A 23,328-nucleotide genomic window follows, 5' to 3' on the forward strand; every position below is an offset into this window, starting at 1 on the left:
TAGGTAGTAAAAATAGAAAACTGTGGAGAAATTATGATAAACTTATGCAAGACCCATTTTGGTTTAGTTTAGTTTGGTTTGGTTTGGTTTGGTTTGGTTTGGTTTGGTTAGGAAAAGAGAAAGAAAAAAAGGGAAAAAGCAAAGCAACAGAATCAATGAAGTTCATGTGTAATGTTATAATCCATATGTTTCATAGAAGAAACAAATTCAACTTCAAAATAATGAAGAAGGGGAAGACACAAAAAATACTAAACTATATATTTAATTGTAATTTCTCTCTATCTTTTAAAATCTTTTAAACTTTTCAAAACAGAACTGAAGACATTAGAGAAAACAGAAAACAAGCAAAAAAAATCCATGCCAGTGTCTGAATGAGAGGATGCCTTTGAGATTCTGAGGAGAAACCCAGGAGGAGGAGGGTTGAGAAGCTCCCAGCAGCAGAAAAGAAGGAGCTGCCAAGGTGGTAAGGATTCCATGGTCCAAAGGCATGCATTTCTGTAATGTTCCTGAAAGGCCACTTGGCAAGAAGCTCTTTCATTCTCGCTTGATGTCTCTCATTAATGATTATCAATTCAAGCCCTGGGTTTATAAACATCTTCAAGTATCTTCTGGTAAGAAGTTAAAAAGGGAACAATCTCAGAGGGATCACAGGGTCTTACCTAATGCCCTTCCTTACACCTTGGACGCCAAGTCGGTAAGTCACTTACCTTGATGTTGATACAAAAAATGTCTTTAGAAATCAGGTGACAAATGGGAAGCTCCACATGGTAATCATGGGACTTGACTTATCTGTGGAGGCTGAAGATTACACTGATAAGTAAACACAGTGGCTGTGCAGATGCAGAGTTGGGTGTGAAGCAGTCATTTTAGTAAGAGGGCCTATGCTTTGCAAGAGAGGTTGTATCATTGCAAGATAGGCCAATAAGAACTGAAATCCAACTAACATTTTAGAATTTTCATGCCTAAAAATCATTTGTTACTATGTATACACATATATGTTTCTTACATGAATATTGTTTAATAATTTCTTAAGTCCAGGAAGTAAATAAATAAATAAATTCAGTTCAAATTTGTAGCCTTTGACATTTCTTAAAGCCCCTGTTATGAACAACTTGAAGCTACTAACATGCTATCACTGACTTCAGAGTTGAGGAGAGGTGCTCCATTCCATACCTTTATACAGTATTCCCACCATACAGATGGAAGAGATACGACTTCAAGAACAGAGCTTGCAGTAAAATAATTATGAAGTGATGTTTTAAATACTTTAAAAGTATAATCTACTGAATTCTAAATTCATACAATTTAATTGTTAATAGCTGTTTTCAAAAATTGTCTTGCAAAATTCCTAAAAATTTAATAATCAGCTTTTGGGGGCCCGGATGACCTGCCTTGAGTAGACCATTGCCTTCCTGTATGAGCTGTCCTGCATTTCTCTCTTTTGTTTCCTTATTTCAATTCAGGTTCTGCCATTCCTTCATTTATTGATATATTTACTTTCTGATATAACTTAAAATTCCTGAAAGTGTGTGTTTGGTCATCTCATTTTCATTTTAGGACCTACATTTATCTTTTTTCTATGAAAAGTCTTCCATCCTCTCATCCAAACATGACTGAATTTCTTGGCTGAGAAAGCTGTCAAGTAACACAGAGCCCTTACTGAAGAGACTAGTAAGATGAAAACTAAGAACTTTTCAACATCAATAGTTCAGGGAACTCAAAGTCTTCAATCTCTAACATTGGCTGATAAAATTGGGAGTATTCAATCACGTGGGCATTATTTGTCAACTCAGACCCAAACAGCTAAGGGATGACGTTTTGTTCATTAAGTTTTACCTCTGTTTTCCCTGCCAGATTACAAACGTTTTCAATTTACTCTGACATGGGTCAGATGAGAGCAACTTCACAATCACAACTACTTCTTATTTAACAGGAGGTGTGTTATTCAGGGTTCTGAAGAAAAACAAAACCAGCAGAATCAGATATAGATAGATAGATAGATAGATAGATAGATAGATAGATAGATAGATATAGATAGATAGACATATTTATTATACTTATTAGATTGGCTTACATGATCAGATAGCTGTCTATATGCTGGAGAACCAGAGAACCCATAGCTGCCCAGTGTAAGTAGTTGGGAGCATCAAAGCAAGAGGAACCAATGATGCAGCCCCAGTACAAGGCTAAAGGCCTGGAAGCTGCCTTGGGGAGTTACTGGTATGAGTTCATGTTGAAAGGCTGAAGAAGCTAGAATTTGATGTTCACTGGTGATGACAGCAGAAATAGATGTACTTGCTCAGATAGAATTTAAGTTATACTCACTGCCTGGCTTCTTCTTCCACATTTGTTGTGTCTGGGCTCCCACCTATGGTGCAGTGCTGCTCACATTCAGGGTGGATCTTCCCACTCAGTTGCTGTCCTACATGTGAATATCTTGGAAATGCCCTCATAAACACACCCAGATATGTGCTTTACTAATCTCCTAGGCATTTCTTAATCCAATGAAATTGACAAATAAAAAAGGATATTTAAACATTGTCAAAACAGAAATTAGTGTTTATTTCATGTAGTCATAGGTCCAAATAGAGGATCCTCTGCCAATTATCAGGGGGTCACTAAGTAACTCACCCAGATATGTGCTTTACTAATCTCCTAGGCATTTCTTAATCCAATGAAATTGACAAATAAAAAAGGATATTTAAACATTGTCAAAACAGAAATTAGTGTTTATTTCATGTAGTCATAGGTCCAAATAGAGGATCCTCTGCCAATTATCAGGGGGTCACTAAGTAACTCTTTTTTTGGGCTAGTCATTGATGATCCAGTCTTTCTAGCATATAACCAAGAACATGAATATAGAGGCTGGTGATATATGAAAAGACGATAATTCTGGGAAAAATTCATTGCCACTTAACTGGGGATAATCTTTTTTTTATTTTTTTAATTTTATTATTCATATGTGCATACAAGGCTTGGTTCATTTCTTCCCCTTGCTGCCACCCCCTCCCTTACCACCCACTCTGCCCCCTCCATCTCCCCCCTACCCCCCAATACCCAGCAGAAACTATTTTGCCCTTATTTCTAATTTTGTTCAAGAGAGAGTATAAGCAATAAGAGGAAGGAACAAGGGTTTTTGCTGGTTGAGATAAGGATAGCTATACAGGGAGTTGACTCACATTAATTTCCTGTGCGTGTGTGTTACCTTCTAGGTTAATTCTTTTTGATCTCACCTTTTCTCTAGTTCCTGGTCCCCTTTTCCTATTGGCCTCAGTTGCTTTTAAGGTATCTGCTTTAGTTTCTCTGCGTTAAGGGCAACAAATGCTAGCTAATTTTTTAGGTGTCTTACCTATCCTCACCCCTCCCTTGTGTGCTCTTGCTTTTATCATGTGCTCAAAGTCCAATCCCCTTGTTGTGTTTGCCTTGATCTAATGTCCACATATGAGGGAGAACATACAATTTTTGGTCTTTTGGGCCAGGCTAACTTCACTCAGAATGATGTTCTCCAATTCCATCCACTTACCAGCGAATGATAACATTTCGTTCTTCTTCATGGCTGCATAAAATTCCACTGTGTATAGATACCACATTTTCTTAATCCATTTGTCAGTGGTGAGGCATCTTGGCTGTTTCCATATCTTGGCTATTGTGAATAGTGCTGCAATAAACATGGGTATGCAGGTGCCTCTGGAGTAACCTGTGTCACAGTCTTTTGGGTATATCCCCAAGAGTGGTATTGCTGGATCAAATGGTAAATCAATGTTTAGCTTTTTAAGTAGCCTCCAAATTTTTTTCCAGAGTGGTTGTACTAGTTTACTTTCCCACCAGCAGTGTAAGAGGGTTCCTTTTTCCCCGCATCCTCGCCAACACCTGCTGTTGGTGGTATTGCTAATGATGGCTATTCTAACAGGGGTGAGGTGGAATCTTAGTGTGGTTTTAATTTGCATTTCCTTTATTGCTAGAGATGGTGAGCATTTTTTCATGTGTTTTTTGGCCACTTGAATTTCTTCTTTTGAGAAAGTTCTGTTTAGTTCACTTGCACTGGGGATAATCTTGAAGTTGATTCAACATAGAAAACTGGCACTTAGAATGTTGTTGTCCAAGCAGAACCCTATAGTAGGGAGGTACTAAAGTCTCTCATACACAGTTATGTAGATTGACATTATAAAGGAGAGAAAAATGTTCATGGAAATAACATATTCCTGTTTGGTGGGACCACATTGCACAAGACAACCAGGTTGCACCACTACTGGTTGAATATGCCTTTATTGTCTTTTGTGAAATATCTCCCAGTCCTTGAGTATAGAATCAGAGCAATTTTCCTAGAAACAAAAGGCCTATTTTTTGAATTGTCATATTATTGTTGTACTGGGATACATGGTGACATTTACAAAAGTTTTATGGTATAGCATAGTTGAATTTACTCCCTCCATCATTCTCCTGGTCAACCCATAGAATAAGAATGCTCAACATCAAGATTTAGGAGCTATTTCCCTAGAGAAGATATATTGATAGCAAATAAATCCATGACAAAATAAAAAATAAATAAAATTCTGGGGTCAGAAAAATGTTCAACTTCATTAGAGAAGTACAACTAAAACCCACAGTGAAATATTACTACATGCCTTTTAGAATGTTTAAAATTTAAAAGACAGACCATACCAACTTAATGAATATTTAGAGGACATGGAAGTTTCATACATTTTTGGTGAGAATGTAAATGGTTCAATCACTTAGAAAAAATTTGCCATTTTTCTGAAAAAGTTAAACATATACTTATTATATGATCCATACATTCCACTACGAGGTATTTATATAAAAGAAATTAAAGTACATGTCTATACAAAACCTAAAACATGAATGTTCATAGGGGCTTTATTTGTACAGGTCAAAACCCACAAAAATGTAATTTTTCATCAAAAGATAAAATGGAAACAAATTATAGTATAACCATACAATAAGATGATATTACTCAGTAAAAAGGAATGAACTATTAATGTGTATTACATAGATGAATCTCAAAATAATTATGCTGAGTGAAAGAAGCCAGGAGAAAAGTGAGTACATACTGTGTTATTCCATATCTATAAAATTTCTGGAAACACAAATTATTTTCAACTTTCCCAGGAATGGGAGGGCAAGGCAAATGGGAGAGAAGCTTTAAGATACTGTTAGAAGATATTGCATAAGGACACAAGGAAACTTTGGGTGGATAGTATGCCCATGAGTTTGTTCACTAGTGGCATAAAAACTATATATTTTGAAACTTTTTAGGAAATTCATAAATTTAATAAATTGAGCACTGAATACAGTGCTTAAATTCTTGCACAGTACCACATGGCAATTTCCTTGGGCATTAAAGATCCTAATATTATGCAGTAATAATGACCTTTTAAAATTCTTTTATATGCAGAAACATCAAGATCTGTTAATTACTTCTATAACTCTACAGATGCATCATCAACCTGTAACCAAAAAAATATGAGATTTGAGTTGTATCATGTCATCATGCAAACTTGGTCCCCAATTATCAGTGACACACACATTATTGCACTCATGGTGCATCAAATGGGAAGCAATGTGGGAGTCATTAAGGACAGAAGCCAGGATTCCCAAGAAGCATGGTTCTGACATAACCCATTTCCGTTTTAGCTCCAGTGATAACAATAATTTATACAACTTCCACTCTTTGCCTGGTGCTTTACTTGGAATAAGCGATCTATTTAAGCTTTACAATGACATTCTGAGGAACTGGTTTTTGTTAGTAACATATGGAAAAATGAGCACTCAAATTTGCTGCTGGTGGCACTTGGTAAAGTATGTATTTGAACTTGAGAATGACTAGCTCCATAGCCATGGTTCTTAAACTGGCATACAGTGAACACTCTAAATCCTCTATAACAAGCAGCTCCAAATCTTAGCTGCAAAACACCTGTTGTGATGAGCCAAGATATGGTAATGAGTCTCTGTGTACTCTAATTAAAGAAAAGAGTCTCTAAATGTTTCAAAGGAGTCTCTTCCTCTTTTTGACACTGGAATTACATACTTCTTGTAGGTGAAAATGAGCCACCAGGAAAGAAGAAACACAATGGCCACAATGACAGAGTTGAGTCCCACAGCAAGGAAGAGTGAGTATTCCCAAGATATTCAAGGAGATGAGAAGCTCATTTCCAGGAAAGTAAACTCTGATTTATCTGCTTGGTTTTTGAGATTTTATAGAGGATTTTTTTCTGCAATCCAGTAATACGAAGTAATGATTTTTTAAATCACTTTTAAGTTTTTTAGTTCTTTTAAAATCCAATAATATTAATGTACATTTTGCAACTATATAAAATAAATAAATACAATTATTCTAAAGGTAGTTTTTTTTATACTTTCTAATCTTCACCTATATTCATTATGCTCTTGATAATAGCTAACAAAGTTGTCTATGCATAGTATTGTGTTTTCTTCTTGAAATATTTGCATGTAATATTATAAACATAATTTTATTGCTTAAGTAAACTAAGAAAAACTAATTACAGAAACATCCAAAATCAAGAAATGATTCTCATAAGCTTAATTCAACTACAATAATTTGTTTTTATTGCATTAATTTGATAGGCATTTACTATATATATATTATGTTGTATATTTTTTAGCTTGCTAACACATACTTTTCTATATTGCTTTATGACATAAAAAAATCTTTCTCCTAAGAGATACATATTTTATTCCAATATGCCCAATTGTTAAAATATTATTTACTGGAAATCCTCCTGTGGTTGTACATTTAGGTTTTGTTTTGTTTACTGATGTCTGCAGTAAATGTCTGCATAGCCTCTTATTAAGAAAAAAAACCCAATCTTGGCCCAATAAGGAAAGCATGTAATGTGTTGTCATATTTCTAGTTCCAAGCTTATGTTCCATTCGCTATGGAATAGCCCTCATCGCACATTTCTGCAGCTTAACCCTGATGGCACAAAATACTATCATAAACATCACCATGGTTGTCATGGTCAACAGCACAGACCATCAATCCCAGCTCAATAGATCAGCTGAGGGACTATCTGCTGACTTATTTGATGACCCAGATAAAGCCCCGAAGAATCCTCCTGCAAGGGTAAGCAATGCAAGATTTAAATTTGTGCTCTTATCTTTGCAGTTTATTTGGACATTTATTTTTCTAGAGCTTATATGTTTAAAAATTTCTATTGAGAGAACACTGATTTGAAAGCAAGTGAAAGATCTAAAGAGGCTTCTTGAGTAGGTAAGAACCTTTCTGCATTTGGTTTACTGCAGCATTTTCTGCTTCTCTAAGGCCCCTGTGTATAACTGGAGTCCTCAAATCCAAGGCATCATCTTCAGTTCCATCCAATATGGCATGTTGCTGACACAGTTTCCTGGTGGATACCTGGCTGGGAGATTGGGAACAAAGAGAGTGGTTGGTGTTGCTTTGTTTGTATCTTCACTTCTCACGTTGTGCATTCCTGTGGCCGCTAACCTTGGACTTGGTTTACTCATTGCAACTCGAATAGTCCAGGGCCTAAGCCAGGTACTTGATATTTTACGAATCTGAGCTGGATATGAATTTCTACATGGCACCATATATCAAAATTCCTAATTATTTTCATTTCAGGGTGTAGGATATGGGGGTCAGCTTGCAGTTTGGCAAAGATGGGCTCCTCCACATGAACGAAGCAGTCTATGCAGCATTGCTTTATCAGGTAAAAGCATGTAACCCAAATGGCTATACTCCTATTCAACATTCTCCTCCTGGGTTCTTTGACAATTTTTCTTTTGCACAGTTCTTCATCTTCTGTTCAACTTTAATGAAATGTTTATATAAATTTGTGATTTGACTTTTAGACATTTTCCCTAGGCTATCATTTTTGTGGCATGATTTTGTTTATAGAGTGATTAATGACATTTATATAGTTAAATTGATCATTCTTTTTTCTTTTATGGCATCTGGATTTTGAGTCATAGATGGCAAGGTTTTTCTTGAACTTGTATGCTTTCATTTTTATATGCTAATTTCAGACTAAAACACTGGAGTTCAATATTCAGTGTAAGGTATGGGCCCAACTTAACATTTTTTTTTGGAATTGTTCTAAATTGTCCTGAGGACTTCTTTCTGATAATGATCTGTCAGCACACTGTGCCCAAAATGAACATTCTGGAGGAAGAAGCCTAAGTTATACCAGGGAAAAGTAGAAAATTGAGAATATGTTGTTAACAAAAGGAACATTACTAAAGTAAGTGCTGGGGAATAAGGGAAAAACTCCAGACAATTTACTCAAGGAGGGCCAAGAACTCTTTAAGATTCAAAAGATAAGCTACACACATAGCTTTCATTAGCAAACCCAGCAAAATCATGTCACAACCCCACAAGGTTAATCTCTATTATCAGAGTTTACATTCACTAACAGTGGAAGGAAGGGTTCCATCTGGACAAAGGAAATTCACTTCAGTTCTCACATGTGGGATTATCCCAGAACACAAGAAAACCAGGGGATGGAAAGCATGAAAGAAAAGTTAAAGGACTTGGAATGAGAACAGGGACCTTTACAGAAGTGGTAACTTTTTGCTCTCACTCACTATGATATAGGAATTGAAAAACCATAATAGGTAAGCTGATAATATCTAGATAAATCTCAGGAACCTGTAAGGCTGCCAGTTTCAGAGGCTACCTTGCTGCTGTTGTGGAACTATTTGAATGGTTGTAGGAAGTTGATCTTTTCTGGACTCCAGGACCTGATTCACAAAGCATGGAGCCCATGATTGTGTGAGGGTGCTCAGCAAAAAGTCACTGGAGAAATTCACCTGCAGGCAGAGTGGGCTGAACCTCCCTGCTTGTCTCAGTAGATCATATGGAAATTTCCATTTTCAGTGATGCTGGGGCTCCTTAGTAGGCTACACTGGAAGACAGGATCATTCAGCCCTTAAAGTTGTAGAAAGACTATTCAGAAAGTCACCTTCGCAGAGTGGAACGGAACACACACTGCCAGCCTCTAGAACAAAATATACTGCCTCTTTCCTTAAGGGGGACTACAAACACATATCTAGGTAGGAAACTTTGCAGTCACTCAAAGAACTTAATAGTGGAGAGCTAAGAAGACCAAACAGAACTGGTGGCTTGTAGGTAAGGCTAATAGGTGATAGGGGGAGGAGACAAACAACTTTAATAAAAAATTATATGGCATCATTCAGCAGTGAAAATGAAGAAACTGTAGCTGCATGAAGTAACATAGATAAGTCTTAGAAACATAGCTGTTGAATGAATAAAGCATGTCTATCACAAGAGAAATTACCTTCATGTCTTGTTGGCCTTACCTACACTGTACACCAGGCAGCTCTCCCAGAGATCATGGAAAAGATAGTCTCTCAGGCCAAATAAGGTGTTATAATTATATGATTTTTAAAATTAATTTAAAATACAGTGAAAAGAAAGAAAAAGGAAATGAGATATATTAAACTGTGTATGATAAGGTACAAGGACCGCAGGTAGAAGAGCCACTTGACCTGCTACCCTTGCTTTCCCACTGACAGTATGGTTATGAGAATCAGAGTTGGGATTCCAACAAAAGTGTCCACAGACTAGGCATAATGGCTTATCCATGTAATTCTAGCTACTCGGGCAACATATCAGGAGGATGACAGTTTGAGCTAGCCTGGACAAAAAATTCACAAGACCCTATCTCAATCAATAAAAGCTAAGCATGGTGGTGTGCCTGTCATCCCGGCAGTGCAGGAAGAGTAAATAGGAGGATTGCAGTTCAGTTTGCCTGGGAAGTAAATGTATGAACTTATGACCTTATTCAAAAAATAATGAAAGGAAAAAGGGCTGGAGTTGTGGCTCAAGTGACAGAGTACTTGCCTAGCAAATGCCAGGACCTGAGTTCTGACACCAGTACCACCGGAAAAAAAAAAAAGGTAGAGGCATCCTGGACCAATGACACCAAGAGCTGGCCACAGCTTAGTTTACTAAAGAACTTGATAATTGCTATGGGTTCTTAAGCACATGGGGACAGAATGGGAATGTCCAGTGGGTGACTGAATTAGGCCCCCACAAATGTTAACTCAGTAGTACTGTGCTGGTGAACAGACTCTCAGGGCAGGGCGGGCTTGGAGGCAGTTTTAAAGTATTTATCAATTTCTGTGTTCTAAACAGCCCTACCATTATCAATTTCAAGATACACATGTGAAGTCACTAAATGCAGAATTAGGAAGAAATAGGCACTTTTCCGTATGTGTACTTCCTCGAGTGTGAATTTGATTCCTAGTACTTAAAAGAAATAATGGAAGCAATATGCTTAAATAAAGACATGGCTACAAGAGAAGGAAAACATAAGCAATCACTATTTACACTTTAGGGTAGTAAACTTCTTCAAAGCAAAAGACTAAATGTAGAAGCCATTTTAGAGGACATTCATAGATCTGACTCCATAAATACAACTGCTGATTACAAACCCAATATAAGTAAAGTGAAAGGTGGGAGAATTGCTGCCAGCCTGCCAGACAGAGGATTATTCACAATACAAAAACACTCTGCAAATTAAGGCAAAGTTAATCAAGTGAAAAGAAAAGACAGGAAAAAAAAGAGTTCACTGACAAAATAAAGATAATTAAACAAAGGAAAAATATTCAATTTCACTACAGAAATGAAAATTAAAGTGAAATATTCTTTTTCTACTCTGGAAAAAGCTTTTCAAAACTTCTAGGATATTAGATGTTTTCATGGGTGTGAGGGAGGGAGCAATATTTATTGACAATTTAATTTCATATAGTCTTTTGGTAAGGTAATTTGGCAGTATATACCAAAATTTAAAATAAGCATAGGTTTTGAGCTAGCAAGTACACTTCTGATAGTCTACCATAAAAAATTATGGTTATGTTCAGAAACAAGCAATTATGTCTATGTTCAGAACTAAATAAAACCTATAGGGATATGGAAAGACTTATAAAGACAATTATTAAATGAAAAATGAATGTCACAAAATAATAGAGATACTACAATTTTGCTTATTGAAATAACAACTCCCAAACATATATATAGAATTTGACAAGTTTATGTTAACATTCATCTGGAAAATAAAAACTGCAATAGCCTAGGAATTTTTAAAAAGTTGTAAAAGAGGACACAGAGAGGAAAAGGTAGGCAATTATATAGCATGCAATAAATTATTACTAATGATTGTCTTTAGAGAAATGAGTGAGATGGATTCATAAGACATGTGAGAGGAATTTTTACTCTTCACAGTGGTTTACTTTCATAATATGCACCTATAACTTTGCGTAATTAAAACAGCATGAGAGAAAATGACAGTAGCCTACATTGTTACTGGGGAACTTTCAAAAAATGGCCTCTTAGAAGACTATAAGAACTAAATCAAAAATCTGAAGTTTTATATTTCAATATGCTTGTCTTTTTATACTTTGGTGATTCTGCTCTATGTTCATCCATTAGTCTGTACTTATTTGTCAGGTGATAGTTCAAAGTCCCACAGTTTACTTTCTGTGTCATTGCAGGAATGATACTGGGAGCCTTCCTTGTCACCCTCATGGGTGGCCTCATTAGTCAAGCCCTTGGGTGGCCATTTGTCTTCTATATCTTTGGTAAGCCAGTGTCTCCTAGTTCCCAGGTGTTCACATTTAGGAAGCAAAAACACTAAATACCAAAAGAATGATTTTTGGTAACCGCCACATTTGCCCTAGAGACTGTAGCTTGACTACTAAAAATTGAGTAACAACTGCTCCATTCACAGATTCCACTTCAGTAGCTCTAAATTCTACTTTCAAATCTCTTATCAGCCTGCACTTAATTTGCTACTCTTCTGCCTTTTCTTCTAGATAATGAATTCCTTGAGGGCAGAGATGAATTCTTATTGGTTCTTGAGACCCTGTAGGGTTCAGGGAACTATGAAAATACCAACCAAGAGAAAACTGGCTGGAAATATTAATATCAGACAAAGATGACTTCAGAACAAGGAATATTTCCAATTCACCAAAAAAAAAAAACAAAAACAATTTTTTGTCCCCTCTCCCTTTTTGTCTTTTTTTCCTCTGTGCAACCCACTTTGGTGCCATCAGCCTTTAGGCAGAAGCCAGGCAATGGTTGGGAGTCACAGTTGGCTCTGGCATGGGACACTGTAAGAGGTGCAGGGGAAAGGGGCTGCCATAAATCCAAACTTCTTAAATGCATATGCACCTAATAACAAAGCTTCAAAATATATAACACAAAAATTGATTGAACAGCTTGGAGAAACAAAGTCACAATTAGATGTTGAGACCTCAAAATTCATCTCTCAAAAATCAATAGAATAAAAGGATACCTTCAATAGATAAAGTATACTTCATTCAATAACAGTAGAATACTCTTTTGAGTGTGCTTCAAACATTTATCAAGATAGACCGTCTATGATCCATTAAAAATAAAATTTTACAAATTAAAAATTATATAAAGTGTGTTCTTTGAATGTAATGGAATTAAACTAGAAGTCATTAACAGAAAGATCTCTGGAAATGCCACATATACTTAAAAATTAAGCAACATATTTCCAATGGATTAAAAAAAAAGAAATAAGATAAAATTTAATTTGAATTGAGTGAAAATGAAAATCATTATATCAAAACTTGTGGGATGCAACTAAAACAATGCTTAGACAGTTTTAACATTAAGTGCTTATATTAGAAAAGACATAATGTCTCAAGTTAATAATCTAAGCTTATCTCTTAAGAACTAGAAAAAGAAAAGCTTATTGAATCCAAATCAAGCAGAAGGAAGGAATTAACAAAAATAAGAGCAGAAATTAATAGATTTAAGCAGAAAAGATAGTGAAATATTCAGTAAAATTAAAAACTGATTTTTCAATATCATTGACATATCTTTGGGTAGAGACCTTAGAGAAAGGAAGGAGAAGAAACAAATAACCAATATTGAGAATGAAAAAGGCCTCCTTAATATAGGCCCTGAAATACTAAAAACCATAGTAAGGAGCTATTATGAAACACTGTATCATAAGCCCATAAATTTGATCATGTTGATAAAAATGAACAAATTAATTGACAGACACAAAGTAATAGAAGTCATTTAAGAAGGAAGACAAAATCTGGAGAGTCTGTGCATGTTAAGAAATTCATTTTGTAGTTCAAAGCTTTCCAACAAAGAAAACTCCTACCTCAACATGATTTCACTGGAAAAATTTACCAGAGATGTAAGTAAGAAATGATACTAATTCTATATGTATTCTTTCTAAAAATATAAGAAAATACTTCATGACTCATATTATGAGGCTGGAATTATTTTGATAGCAAAATCAAAGATATTTCAAAAAAGAAAAACTACAGATTGATATCTGTTATGAACTTAAACACAAACATCCTGAAAAGATACCAAATTAAAATCTGTCAATATATAGCGAGAACAATGTATCATAAGTAGGGGAATTTATACTTAGAAATGCAAGGCAAGCTTAATATAAAAGAATCATTGTGATTGAGCGGCAAAAATGAAGCTTACTGCAAACATAAAACTGTATCGAGTGTCCACATCCACCTAATATATAGTAAGAAGCACCAGATAGTCCCACTGGCCTGAAACAATTGGAAAGAAAAAAGCAGGCACAGTGTATGAAACAACTGTCAACAAATAGTAAAACCTATGAGAGATGAGTTCTGGGTCACAGCAGAGCCAAAGAGAATTTAAGGCAAAGCCTAGCAGAAAATCTCATGAAACAGAGCTGAGTTGAGACAGTAAGAGGTAGAATTCATATGATGGGGTACCTAAAGTGAAACACCTGAACACAAAGAAAACCCCAGTTACATGCAAAAAGCCCCCTTTTGAGTACTCAACAGAGTTCTGATCAGATATGAATATGAAGAAAATGTCTAAGGCCAGGTGGAAAAGATTCACTGGTACAAATTAGAGAGCACACAGTGCCCAGTACTCACAGAGAATCAGGGCTAGTGCTTATTTCCGCAAGACAGACAGAAAACTTCATAATCCATAGGCTATTGGGTAGAAAACTCACAAATGCCTTCCTCAGTAGTGGGACATTATTAGCCATAGAGGGAGCACTGCTATGGATCCCTCTAACAAATGATGAGGGCAAGGATCAAACTGTTTTCATACAATTTAACTATTTTCCAAATGAAACTCAAAAGTATTTTTATGAAAAACTATCAACTTACAGCTCCAAGAAGGCCAATGAAACTTGAGCTACAAGAGAGATGAAGAAAATTACATCAAAATACATCATAATCAAATGACTGAAAACCAGTGGCAAAGAGAAAATTCTAAATTAGCAGAAGCTAAAAGACATGTTATGTACAGAGAAACAAAAAGAGAAAGATGAATACAATTTTCCTGTCAGAAGCAATGCAAGCAAGAAGGCAGTGGAACATCTTTAAATCACTACAAGAAAAAAAAAGGAAATATCAATCTAGAATTCTAGACCCAGTGAAAATTTCTTTTCCCAAAACAAAGATGTTTTTAGACATCCAAAAGATGAAATAATTTGAAATTTAAAGTTAGCAGTACCATTTTCAATAGCATCAAAAATTGCAATGAAGGGATAAATCTGACAGAAGATGTGAAAAAACTATGCACTGAAAACTCAATTTTCATGGAAATGTAAAGATTCTAGAATAGCCAAACAACTTTGAAAATAAATTACAATTATAGGACTAGCATTGCCTGGTGTCAAGACTTATTATAAAGTGATAATCATCAAGACAGTGTGATTTTGGCATTAATAAACACAACTGGATCAATGAAACAGAATAGAGTCATAAATAAACCCATACATATAAGATTAACTAATATTTGCAAAGGTGCAATTGTTGGAGAAAAGATAACCTTTTTAACAGATTGTGATTAAAAATTGGATATCAATATGCAAAAAAAGAATTTTGATTCATATTTTGCATCACATACAAAAATGTGACCTACCTAAAATGATTATAGTTCTAGAAGAAAGCATAGGAGAAAATCTTGTTCTTTAACTAGCTAAAGATTTCACAAATATGATCCATAAACTAGTAAATTGGAATTCATAAAAGTTAAACATTGTCTCCTCTTCAAATATATTGTTAAGATAATGAAAAGGCAAACAGATTCAAAAAGATATTTGCAAAACACATGTAATAAGGACATTTATTCAGAAAATGTTAATAATTCTCAAAACTCAATAATAAGAACGCAAAACCCCCAACTAAAAATGGGCAAAATCACTTCACCAAAGAAGATATAAAAGAGGAAAACAGTCAGATGATAAGATGCTCAATTCAATATCCTTAGTCACTGAGAACATGCAAATAAAAGCCACAATGAGATACCTCCACAAACCCATTAAAATGGCTAATATTAAATAGATTGACACCAAGTGTGATATCATTCCTAAGGTCTGTGATTTTTACACAACAAATAAACAAGAAATGTAAAGAAATGGGTACTAGAAAGATATGATAGTCACATTGTTTGAGAAATGGAGAGGTGATATAATGAGCAAGAGTTTTCCCCAGGACCTACACCAAGAAAACACCCCAACTTAAAAGAAATTCACTCCAAAAGTAGAATGAGCTCACTCATCAGTTTACCTTCTGCTTGCAGGAGGCATTGGCTGTGTTTGCTGCCTTCTCTGGTGTGTTGTGGTTTATGATGACCCTGGCTCTCACCCATGGATAAGCACCTCAGAAAAAGAATACATCATATCCTCTTTGGATCAACAGGTAAACATAAGGACTCCAAACCTCTCCTAAGATCTTGTGTCAGCTTCTGGATTTCTAAGGATAACTAAGAATGCTTGCGCATCACTCAGATCTTCCTGTTTTGACCTATAAATTTACTTTCAGGTCAGTTCAGAAAAGCAGTCACTACCCATCAAAGCTATGCTCAGCTCTCTACCCCTTTGGTCTATATGCCTTTGCAGTTTCAGCCATCAATGGTTAATTAACACCTTTCTTATGTACACACCAACTTACATCAGTTTTGTGTTCAAAGTTAACATCAGAGATGTAAGTATATTTCACTTCATTCCTTTCTCCTGTTTGCATGACACATCAATTATTCTCCCTTCACAAATCATTCTAAATAGACGATATTATCTCCTATTACCAAAAATAATCAAATGTTTAATACTCATGCCAGTAGCTTTTCTGAGAGTATGACTGAAGAGGTTACTGATTTCCCTAAGGAAGAATGTTTTCAGAATGTCAATATGATTATTTGTGATTTATCATTAAAAGTTGTAGTCTCACTACCTTGGTTAAGGTGATTTACTCAATTTTCTCCCCTCAGAATGGGCTCCTGTCTTCTCTTCCTTTTCTTGTGTCCTGGGTCATTGGTATCCTAACAGGGAAGGTGGCAGATTTCCTTCTGGTCAAGAATTTTAGACTTGTCACAGTGAGGAAAGTCGTCACAATTTTAGGTAAGAATGAGGCCTAAGGGTTGGATAATTCAACAGCCAAAGAATATACCTCAATCTTTAATTTGTCTGTTTCCCATTCCCTAGGAACTCTTCCCCCTTCTGTCCTCCTGGCGGCCTTGCCTTACCTCAACTCCAGCTATGTCACAACAATTACATTTCTGACGATTTCGTGTGGACTATGCCCATTACCTCAGGCAGGGGTCTATATCAATGCCTTAGATATTGCTCCAAGGTAGGACTCTTTCTGCACTCTTAGTTTCACATTTTGTGAAAAAGAGTTAGACTGTAGATTTTGGACAGACCCAAGCTTGGAAAACAGTAAATCATAGGCAAGGACACTAGATGGACCTGTGGTATGCCGAGGAGACAAGTCTTGATTGGTTTTAGTACTTCTTGTTGAATATATAAAGCACAAGTCTTTTTGATATAATTGTATGATGGATTCCTGCACAGAGGAGAGCTGAACAATTCTGTCAAATACCTCTGGATTTAGCTTGAAACATTCCTGTCACCCACAGATATTCTGATGTTCTCCTGGGTGCCTCAAGAGGATTTGCACCTATAGCAGCTGTGCTGGTACCCACTGTGAGTGGATTTCTTCTCAATCAGGTAGCGTTTTCATTTCAGGAAAGACTCTTAAAATACTCTCCCAAGCCCGTTTATGAAACATATCATCAGGCTGGTGGAGTGACTCAAGTGGTAAAGAGCCTGCCCACTAAACTGAAACCCTGAATACTGCCAAAAAAAAAAAAGTGATAACATAAAGACTATTTTCAAAGATTGAAAAGTATAATTAAATTGTGAAATTGACATGAAGATGAACCTGGTAAAGAGAAACATAGAACAGTTTCTTTGGTGACCTCAACCATGGTTCATTCTGGAACCAAAGAACTAACACTGTTTCACCCTTGAAACTGAGATCACACAACCATATCAACAAGGGTGTCTTGGGATAGTGATTCAGTGCCACCCTGCCATGTCACCTCAACTCTTTGAATTTTCATTTGGATAACCGTGAGAAAAAAAAGGAACAATGGAAGCAAACATTTTTTTCCAGTATCTGACACAGGCTGGCATTAGGATAGGTATTTCATAGGCAGTAATCTCATTCAATTATATATTGTGAAAATTGAGTATTATTACCCTCGTTTCCTAAAAGTCTGGTAGAATAAGTCTACTGGGAAGATGTACAATCACATATTTAATTATCGATTGATTGATTGATTGATTGATTGATGATACTAGAGTTTGAACTCAGGGCTTTATGCTTCCTAGGCAGGTGCTCTACCACTTGAGCCACTCCTCCACCTCTTTTTTACTTTTCAGTTAGAGTCTTGCATTTCTTCTTCTTTTTTTTTGGCCTGGGACCAGCCTCATATTGTGATTTTACTACCTATGCCTCCCTGAATCTGATATTACAGTTGTATAGTGCCGTGCCAGACTTGGTTAATATGGGAGGTCTCACTAGCTTTTTGCCCAGGTTGACCTCCAACTATTATTCTCCTGATCTTTGCCTTCTTAGTAGCTGAGATTACAGAGGCGCACCACCATACCAAGATCACTTTTTTTTTTAACTTAGATTGGTCTAGTTCCAAAGCCCATAATCTTTTTTTTTTCTTTCTTTCTTTTTTTTCATTTTTCTTTTATTATTCATATGTGCATACAAGGCTTGGTTCATTTCTCCCCCCTGCCCCCACCCCCTCCCTTACCACCCACTCCGCCCCCTCCCTCTCCCCTCCACCCCCTCAATACCCAGCAGAAACTATTTTGCCCTCATCTCTAATTTTGTTGTAGAGAGAGTATAAGCAATAATAGGAAGGAACAAGAGTTTTTGCTGGTTGAGATAAGGATAGCTATACAGGGAGTTGACTCACATTAATTTCCTGTGCGTGTGTGTTACCTTCTAGGTTAATTCTTTTTGATATCACCTTTTCTCTAGTTCCTGGTCCCCTTTTCCTATTGGCCTCAGTTGCTTTAAGGTATCTGCTTTAGTTTCTCTGTGTTAAGGGCAACAAATGCTAGCTAGTTTTTTAGGTGTCTTACCTATCCTCACCCCTTCCTTGTGTGCTCTTGCTTTTATCATGTGCTCAGAGTCCAATCCCCTTGTTGTGTTTGCCCTTGATCTAATGTCCACATATGAGGGAGAACATATGATTTTTGGTCTTTTGGGCCAGGCTAACCTCACTCAGAATGATGTTCTCCAATTCCATCCATTTACCAGCGAATGATAACATTTCATTCTTCTTTATGACTGCATAGAATTCCATTGTGTATAGATACCACATTTTCTTAATCCATTCGTCAGTGCTGGGGCATCTTGGCTGTTTCCATAACTTGGCTATTGTGAATAGTGCTGCAATAAACATGGGTGTGCAGGTGCCTCTGCAGTAACCTGTGTCACAGTCTTTTGGGTATATCCCCAAGAGTGGTATTGCTGGATCAAATGGTAGATCCATGTCTAGCTTTTTAAGTAGCCTCCAAATTTTTTTCCAGAGCGGTTGTACTAGTCTACATTCCCACCAACAGTGTAAGAGGGTTCCTTTTTCCCCTCATCCTCACCAACACCTGTTGTTGGTGGTGTTGCTGATGATGGCTATTCTAACAGGGGTGAGGTGGAATCTTAGCGTGGTTTTAACTTGCATTTCCTTATTGCTAGAGATGGTGAGCATTTTTTCATGTGTTTTCTGGCCATTTGAATTTCTTCTTTTGAGAAAGTTCTGTTTAGTTCACGTGCCCATTTCTTTATTGGTTCATTAGTTTTGGGAGAATTTAGTTTTTTAAGTTCCCTATATATTCTGGTTATCAGTCCTTTGTCTGATGTGTAGCTGGCAAATATTTTCTCCCACTCTGTGGGTGTTCTCTTCAGTTTAGAGATCATTTCTTTTGATGAACAGAAGCTTTTTAGTTTTATGAGGTCCCATTTATCTATGCTATCTCTTAGTTGCTGTGCTGCTGGGGTTTCATTGAGAAAGTTCTTACCTATACCTACTAACTCCAGAGTATTTCCTACTCTTTCCTGTATCAACTTAAGAGCCAAAGCCCATAATCTTTTCATCACAATGTAAGAAATATATTCGAAATTCTTACATAGTTTATGTTACGCATAGTTATACACAAGAGAAAATGTATGACACATTGATAATAGTGACAAATGGAGTTCTGTAAGTTGTTCATGAGGGTTCCTGAATTCCGTTTATTAAGAATACTTTGAATGTAATTGGAAACTCTTTACTCCATGTAGTTACCAAGACACTTTCAAAAAAAATTTCCATATGGAAATTCATATGGAATGTTCACTAATGAACATTGTCATCTGAACCATTAATATAAAGTTTCATAGAAAAAAAGATGAAAGATGTAATATTTGTTTGGTGTTTTGTGTCCCCAGGACCCTGAGTTTGGGTGGAAGAATATCTTTTTCTTGTTGTTTGCCATTAACATATTGGGTTTGATCTTCTACCTCATATTTGGAAAAGCAGATGTCCAAGACTGGGCTAAAGAGAGGAAACTCACTCGCTTATGAAGGTAAAGGATAATGATTACACTTACAGTTATGACCATAGAAGCAGCTTAAAGTTCTTAATTCCATGTCATTTTCCTTTCTTAGTTATTCCTCTTGGATGGAAAAGTCATTATGCACCTTATTTCATAAATAGGAAGACTTCAGTGATGAAAATACAATATAAGGAAATTGTGTTTGCTGTGACTCTTATAAAAATAAGACCAATTTTTTTTTCCTGTTATTCAGACTTCTTTTGAGGTAATATACAATGAATAAAACTTCAAGTAAGATGATAGCAAAAAATAAAGTTGTCACTTTTGGATTGATTAAGAGGAGTTGTTGTGTGGGAACCAATGTGTTAGTTTCACTGGTTCTGGATATAAGAAACAATGCTTTAAAATCCTTAGTCCAGGCCAACAACTTTGCTAGGGCAATTGTTTTTCCTATTTGTGAAAATGAATGTTAATTTCTATTCATTTTGTTGGTCATTGTCCATGTGCTCCTGTTCGTGTGTGCTCCATTCTTCTCCATTCTGTTCAGGTCCAAAGAGGGTTAGCTGCATGGATTACATCCCATCTTCCCTTGTCCATTGACTTCTATTGGATTTTGAATGGAGACTGGAAAGTGAAGACCAGGAGTACTTAGCTCTGCTCATAGCCCGGGTGGGCAGCCTCTCCAAATTACTGGTTACTTTCTTTCCCTGTCCATTCTGGAAGTTTTCCACTTTATTTTGCTATTTCTGGTGTTCTCTTGTTTCTCTGCTACATTCCTGTTCCTGTGCACTGACTCTTTTAACACTGTCCTCAAATTAACCCATGTGAACCTGTAATGTTTCTCCTCTGGAATACAACTATATCAAGTAGCTAAATCATATCCTATGCTCAAAATACAAAGTAGATCAGTGTTCGCACAGTGATAATTTGTAGGTATCAGTGAGTCAAAACATGGTCAGAGCTCCAGGATCATGTTGTAGAATGTTCTTCATGTTGATCTCCACTGCCTATAACAGCCACCAGAGGCAATGTGACAGACAATAGTTCTGGGTGAAAATTAGGGAAAGAATATAGACAGTCAAACTTGATCAATCACAACAATTATTGTGATCTTGCTGTGGCTCCAGATCTGGGCTCTTGGGGCACTGGAATAAGTTTGACACAGTCTAATGAGGAGGACAGACACAATAACAGATTGTGCAATGTCTTAATTACAATAATAGAGGGACATTCAGGATGTTCTTATGTGAGACCAGAGGAAGGATTTCAATCCCAAGCTGAAAAGCAAAGAGGAGATCTTCTCTAGCAAGTAATTCCCAAGTTAAATGTTTAGTGGAGAGTGTTATCATAAAATTTCCCATCCTGAATTCCACCTTGTACAAAAGCTTAAAACCAAAAACAGAATGGGATACTGAAGGGAGTTATCTGTATGCATGATCAGTTAGGAAAGTACAGAAGATGAGGTTAGGGACATGGACATGGCCAGTGCATGCAGATCTCATGAACCATGTAAGGGAGGTTGAGGGGTATCTCATAAGCAATAAAGTAGGGATCACAGCAATAGTTACATGGACAGATGTTCTCCTTAGAAAGAACACTCTGGTATAATTCCAGAATCAGGAAGACTAGTTAAATGACCATCAGCCCAGTGATAAGGATTGAATTAGGGCAGGGACAACTGGGATGAAGAAGAGAGAGACAAAAAATGTTTATGAGGTAGAATTTGAAGATCATGGAATTTAGCTGGATAGATGCTTAAGAGAGGAGGGAAGGAGTCTAATCCAGGAGACCAGATAGAAAGTGTTCTGACATCTGGTGATTTTTAGTGGTGTTGACAGTGGTACCAAAGAGTTCAATAAAGTGCTCACATTCTTGTGGCTGTGAAGGCATTTAACCATCACCATGTTGAGAAAAAAAAAAGAGCAAAGACCAAGACCACCAGGAAGCGTTCTTAGATCCCAACCATCCAATGTGTTTGCTATGTTTGGCTAGTTATAGATTCAGGAGTTCAAAGAGGCCTTCAATATGATTGACTGGAACAGAGATGATTTCATTGACAAGGAAGATTTTCATGATATGCTTGCCTCACTTGGGAAAAAATCCAACTGGTGAATATCTGGATGCCATGATAAATAAGGCTCCAGACCCCATCAATTTCACTATGTTCCTCACCATGTGTGGTGAGAAGTTAAATGGCATGGATCCAAAAGATATCATTAGAAATCCTTTTGCTTGCTTTGATGAAGAAGCAACTGGCACCATTCAGAAGGACTACCTGAGAGAGATGCTGACAACCATGGGCAATCAGGTTACAGTTGAGGAGGTGGATGAGCTCTATAGGAAGCCCCTGTTGACAAGAAAGGAAATTTCATTGACGTTGGATTCACTCATCCTTAAACACAGAGCAAAAGACAAAGATGAATACCACTCTTGGGGATATACCCAAAAGATTGTGACACAGGTTACTCCAGAGGCACCTGCATACCCATGTTTATTGCGGCACTATTCACAATAGCCAAATTATGGAAACAGCCAAGATGCCCCACTACTGATGAATGGATTAAGAAAATGTGGTATCTATACACAATGGAATTTTATGCAGCCATGAAGCAGAACGAAATGGATGGAATTGGAGAACATCATTCTGAGTGAGGTTAGCCTGGCCCAAAAGACCAAAATCATATGTTCTCCCTCATATGTGGACATTAGATCAAGGCAAACACAACAAGAGGATTGGACTTTGAGCACATGATAAAAGCGAGAGCACACAAGGGAGAGGTGAGGATAAGTAAGACACCTAAAAAATTAGCTAGCATTTGTTGCCCTTAACGCAGAGAAACTAAAGCAGGTACCTTAAAAGCAACTGAGGCCAATAGGAAAAGGGGACCAGGAACTAGAGAAAAGGTGAGATCAAAAAGAATTAACCTAGAAGGTAACACACACGCACAGGAAATTAATGTGAGTCAACTCCCTGTATAGCTATCCTTATCTCAACCAGCAAAAACCCTTGTTCCTTCTATTATTGCTTATACTCTCTCTTCAACAAAATTAGAGATGAGGGCAAAATAGTTTCTGCTGGGTATTGAGGGGGTGGGGGGAAGAGGGAGGGGGCGGAGTGGGTGGTAAGGGAGGGGGTGGGGGCAGGGGGGAGAAATGACCCAAGCCTTGTATGCACATATGAATAATAAAACAACAACAACAAAAAAAAGAATGAAAGAATTTCAAATTCTAGCCAAACATCCCTTGCCACTTTGGGTATTTCCAAGCTTTTTCTCTTAGAACCTATTGCATGCTCTCAGCTTTACAGCTTTTGTCTTTCTTGTTTGTATTTATTCTCAGCCATTTTTGGTCCATATACTTTTATAATCAGACTGGAAATGGGACTTTTTGTCATATTCAGACTAGAAAATAGGGTAATTTAATT

The 23,328-nt window shown here is 36.7% G+C and overlaps 1 protein-coding gene, 1 non-coding gene and 1 pseudogene across 4 annotated transcripts; 2 read left to right on the top strand and 1 right to left on the bottom strand.

Annotated features, from left to right (window-relative positions):
* The first annotated feature begins 549 nt into the window (after positions 1-549).
* Positions 550-20,218, top strand: Slc17a3 (solute carrier family 17 member 3). Of its 3 annotated transcripts, none has more exons than XM_074082725.1 (13): positions 550-694; positions 6,056-6,128; positions 6,891-7,102; positions 7,301-7,534; positions 7,619-7,706; positions 11,512-11,598; positions 15,593-15,711; positions 15,835-15,996; positions 16,280-16,409; positions 16,494-16,641; positions 16,928-17,018; positions 19,798-19,934; positions 20,017-20,218. In XM_074082725.1, the coding sequence occupies exons 2-12, from the start codon at positions 6,062-6,064 to the stop codon at positions 19,930-19,932; spliced, it is 1,473 nt and encodes a 490-aa protein (XP_073938826.1). In that variant the 5' UTR covers positions 550-694; positions 6,056-6,061; the 3' UTR covers positions 19,933-19,934; positions 20,017-20,218. The 3 variants fall into 3 exon arrangements, with proteins under 3 accessions (XP_073938826.1, XP_073938827.1, XP_073938828.1); XM_074082727.1 differs by having other exon boundaries at positions 612-694; positions 6,946-7,102; XM_074082726.1 differs by lacking the exon at positions 11,512-11,598.
* LOC141410592 (small nucleolar RNA SNORA42/SNORA80 family) lies at positions 12,044-12,171 on the bottom strand. The gene has a single exon (XR_012435431.1). It is a non-coding gene; the product is annotated as a small nucleolar RNA SNORA42/SNORA80 family (small nucleolar RNA).
* A 309-nt stretch (positions 20,219-20,527) lies between the features above and the next one.
* Positions 20,528-22,994, top strand: LOC141425681 (myosin regulatory light chain 12A pseudogene; annotated as a pseudogene).
* The last annotated feature ends 334 nt before the right edge of the window (positions 22,995-23,328 follow it).

Source organism: Castor canadensis, chromosome 8 (assembly GCF_047511655.1).
Source record: "Castor canadensis chromosome 8, mCasCan1.hap1v2, whole genome shotgun sequence".
NCBI lineage: Eukaryota > Metazoa > Chordata > Mammalia > Rodentia > Castoridae > Castor > Castor canadensis.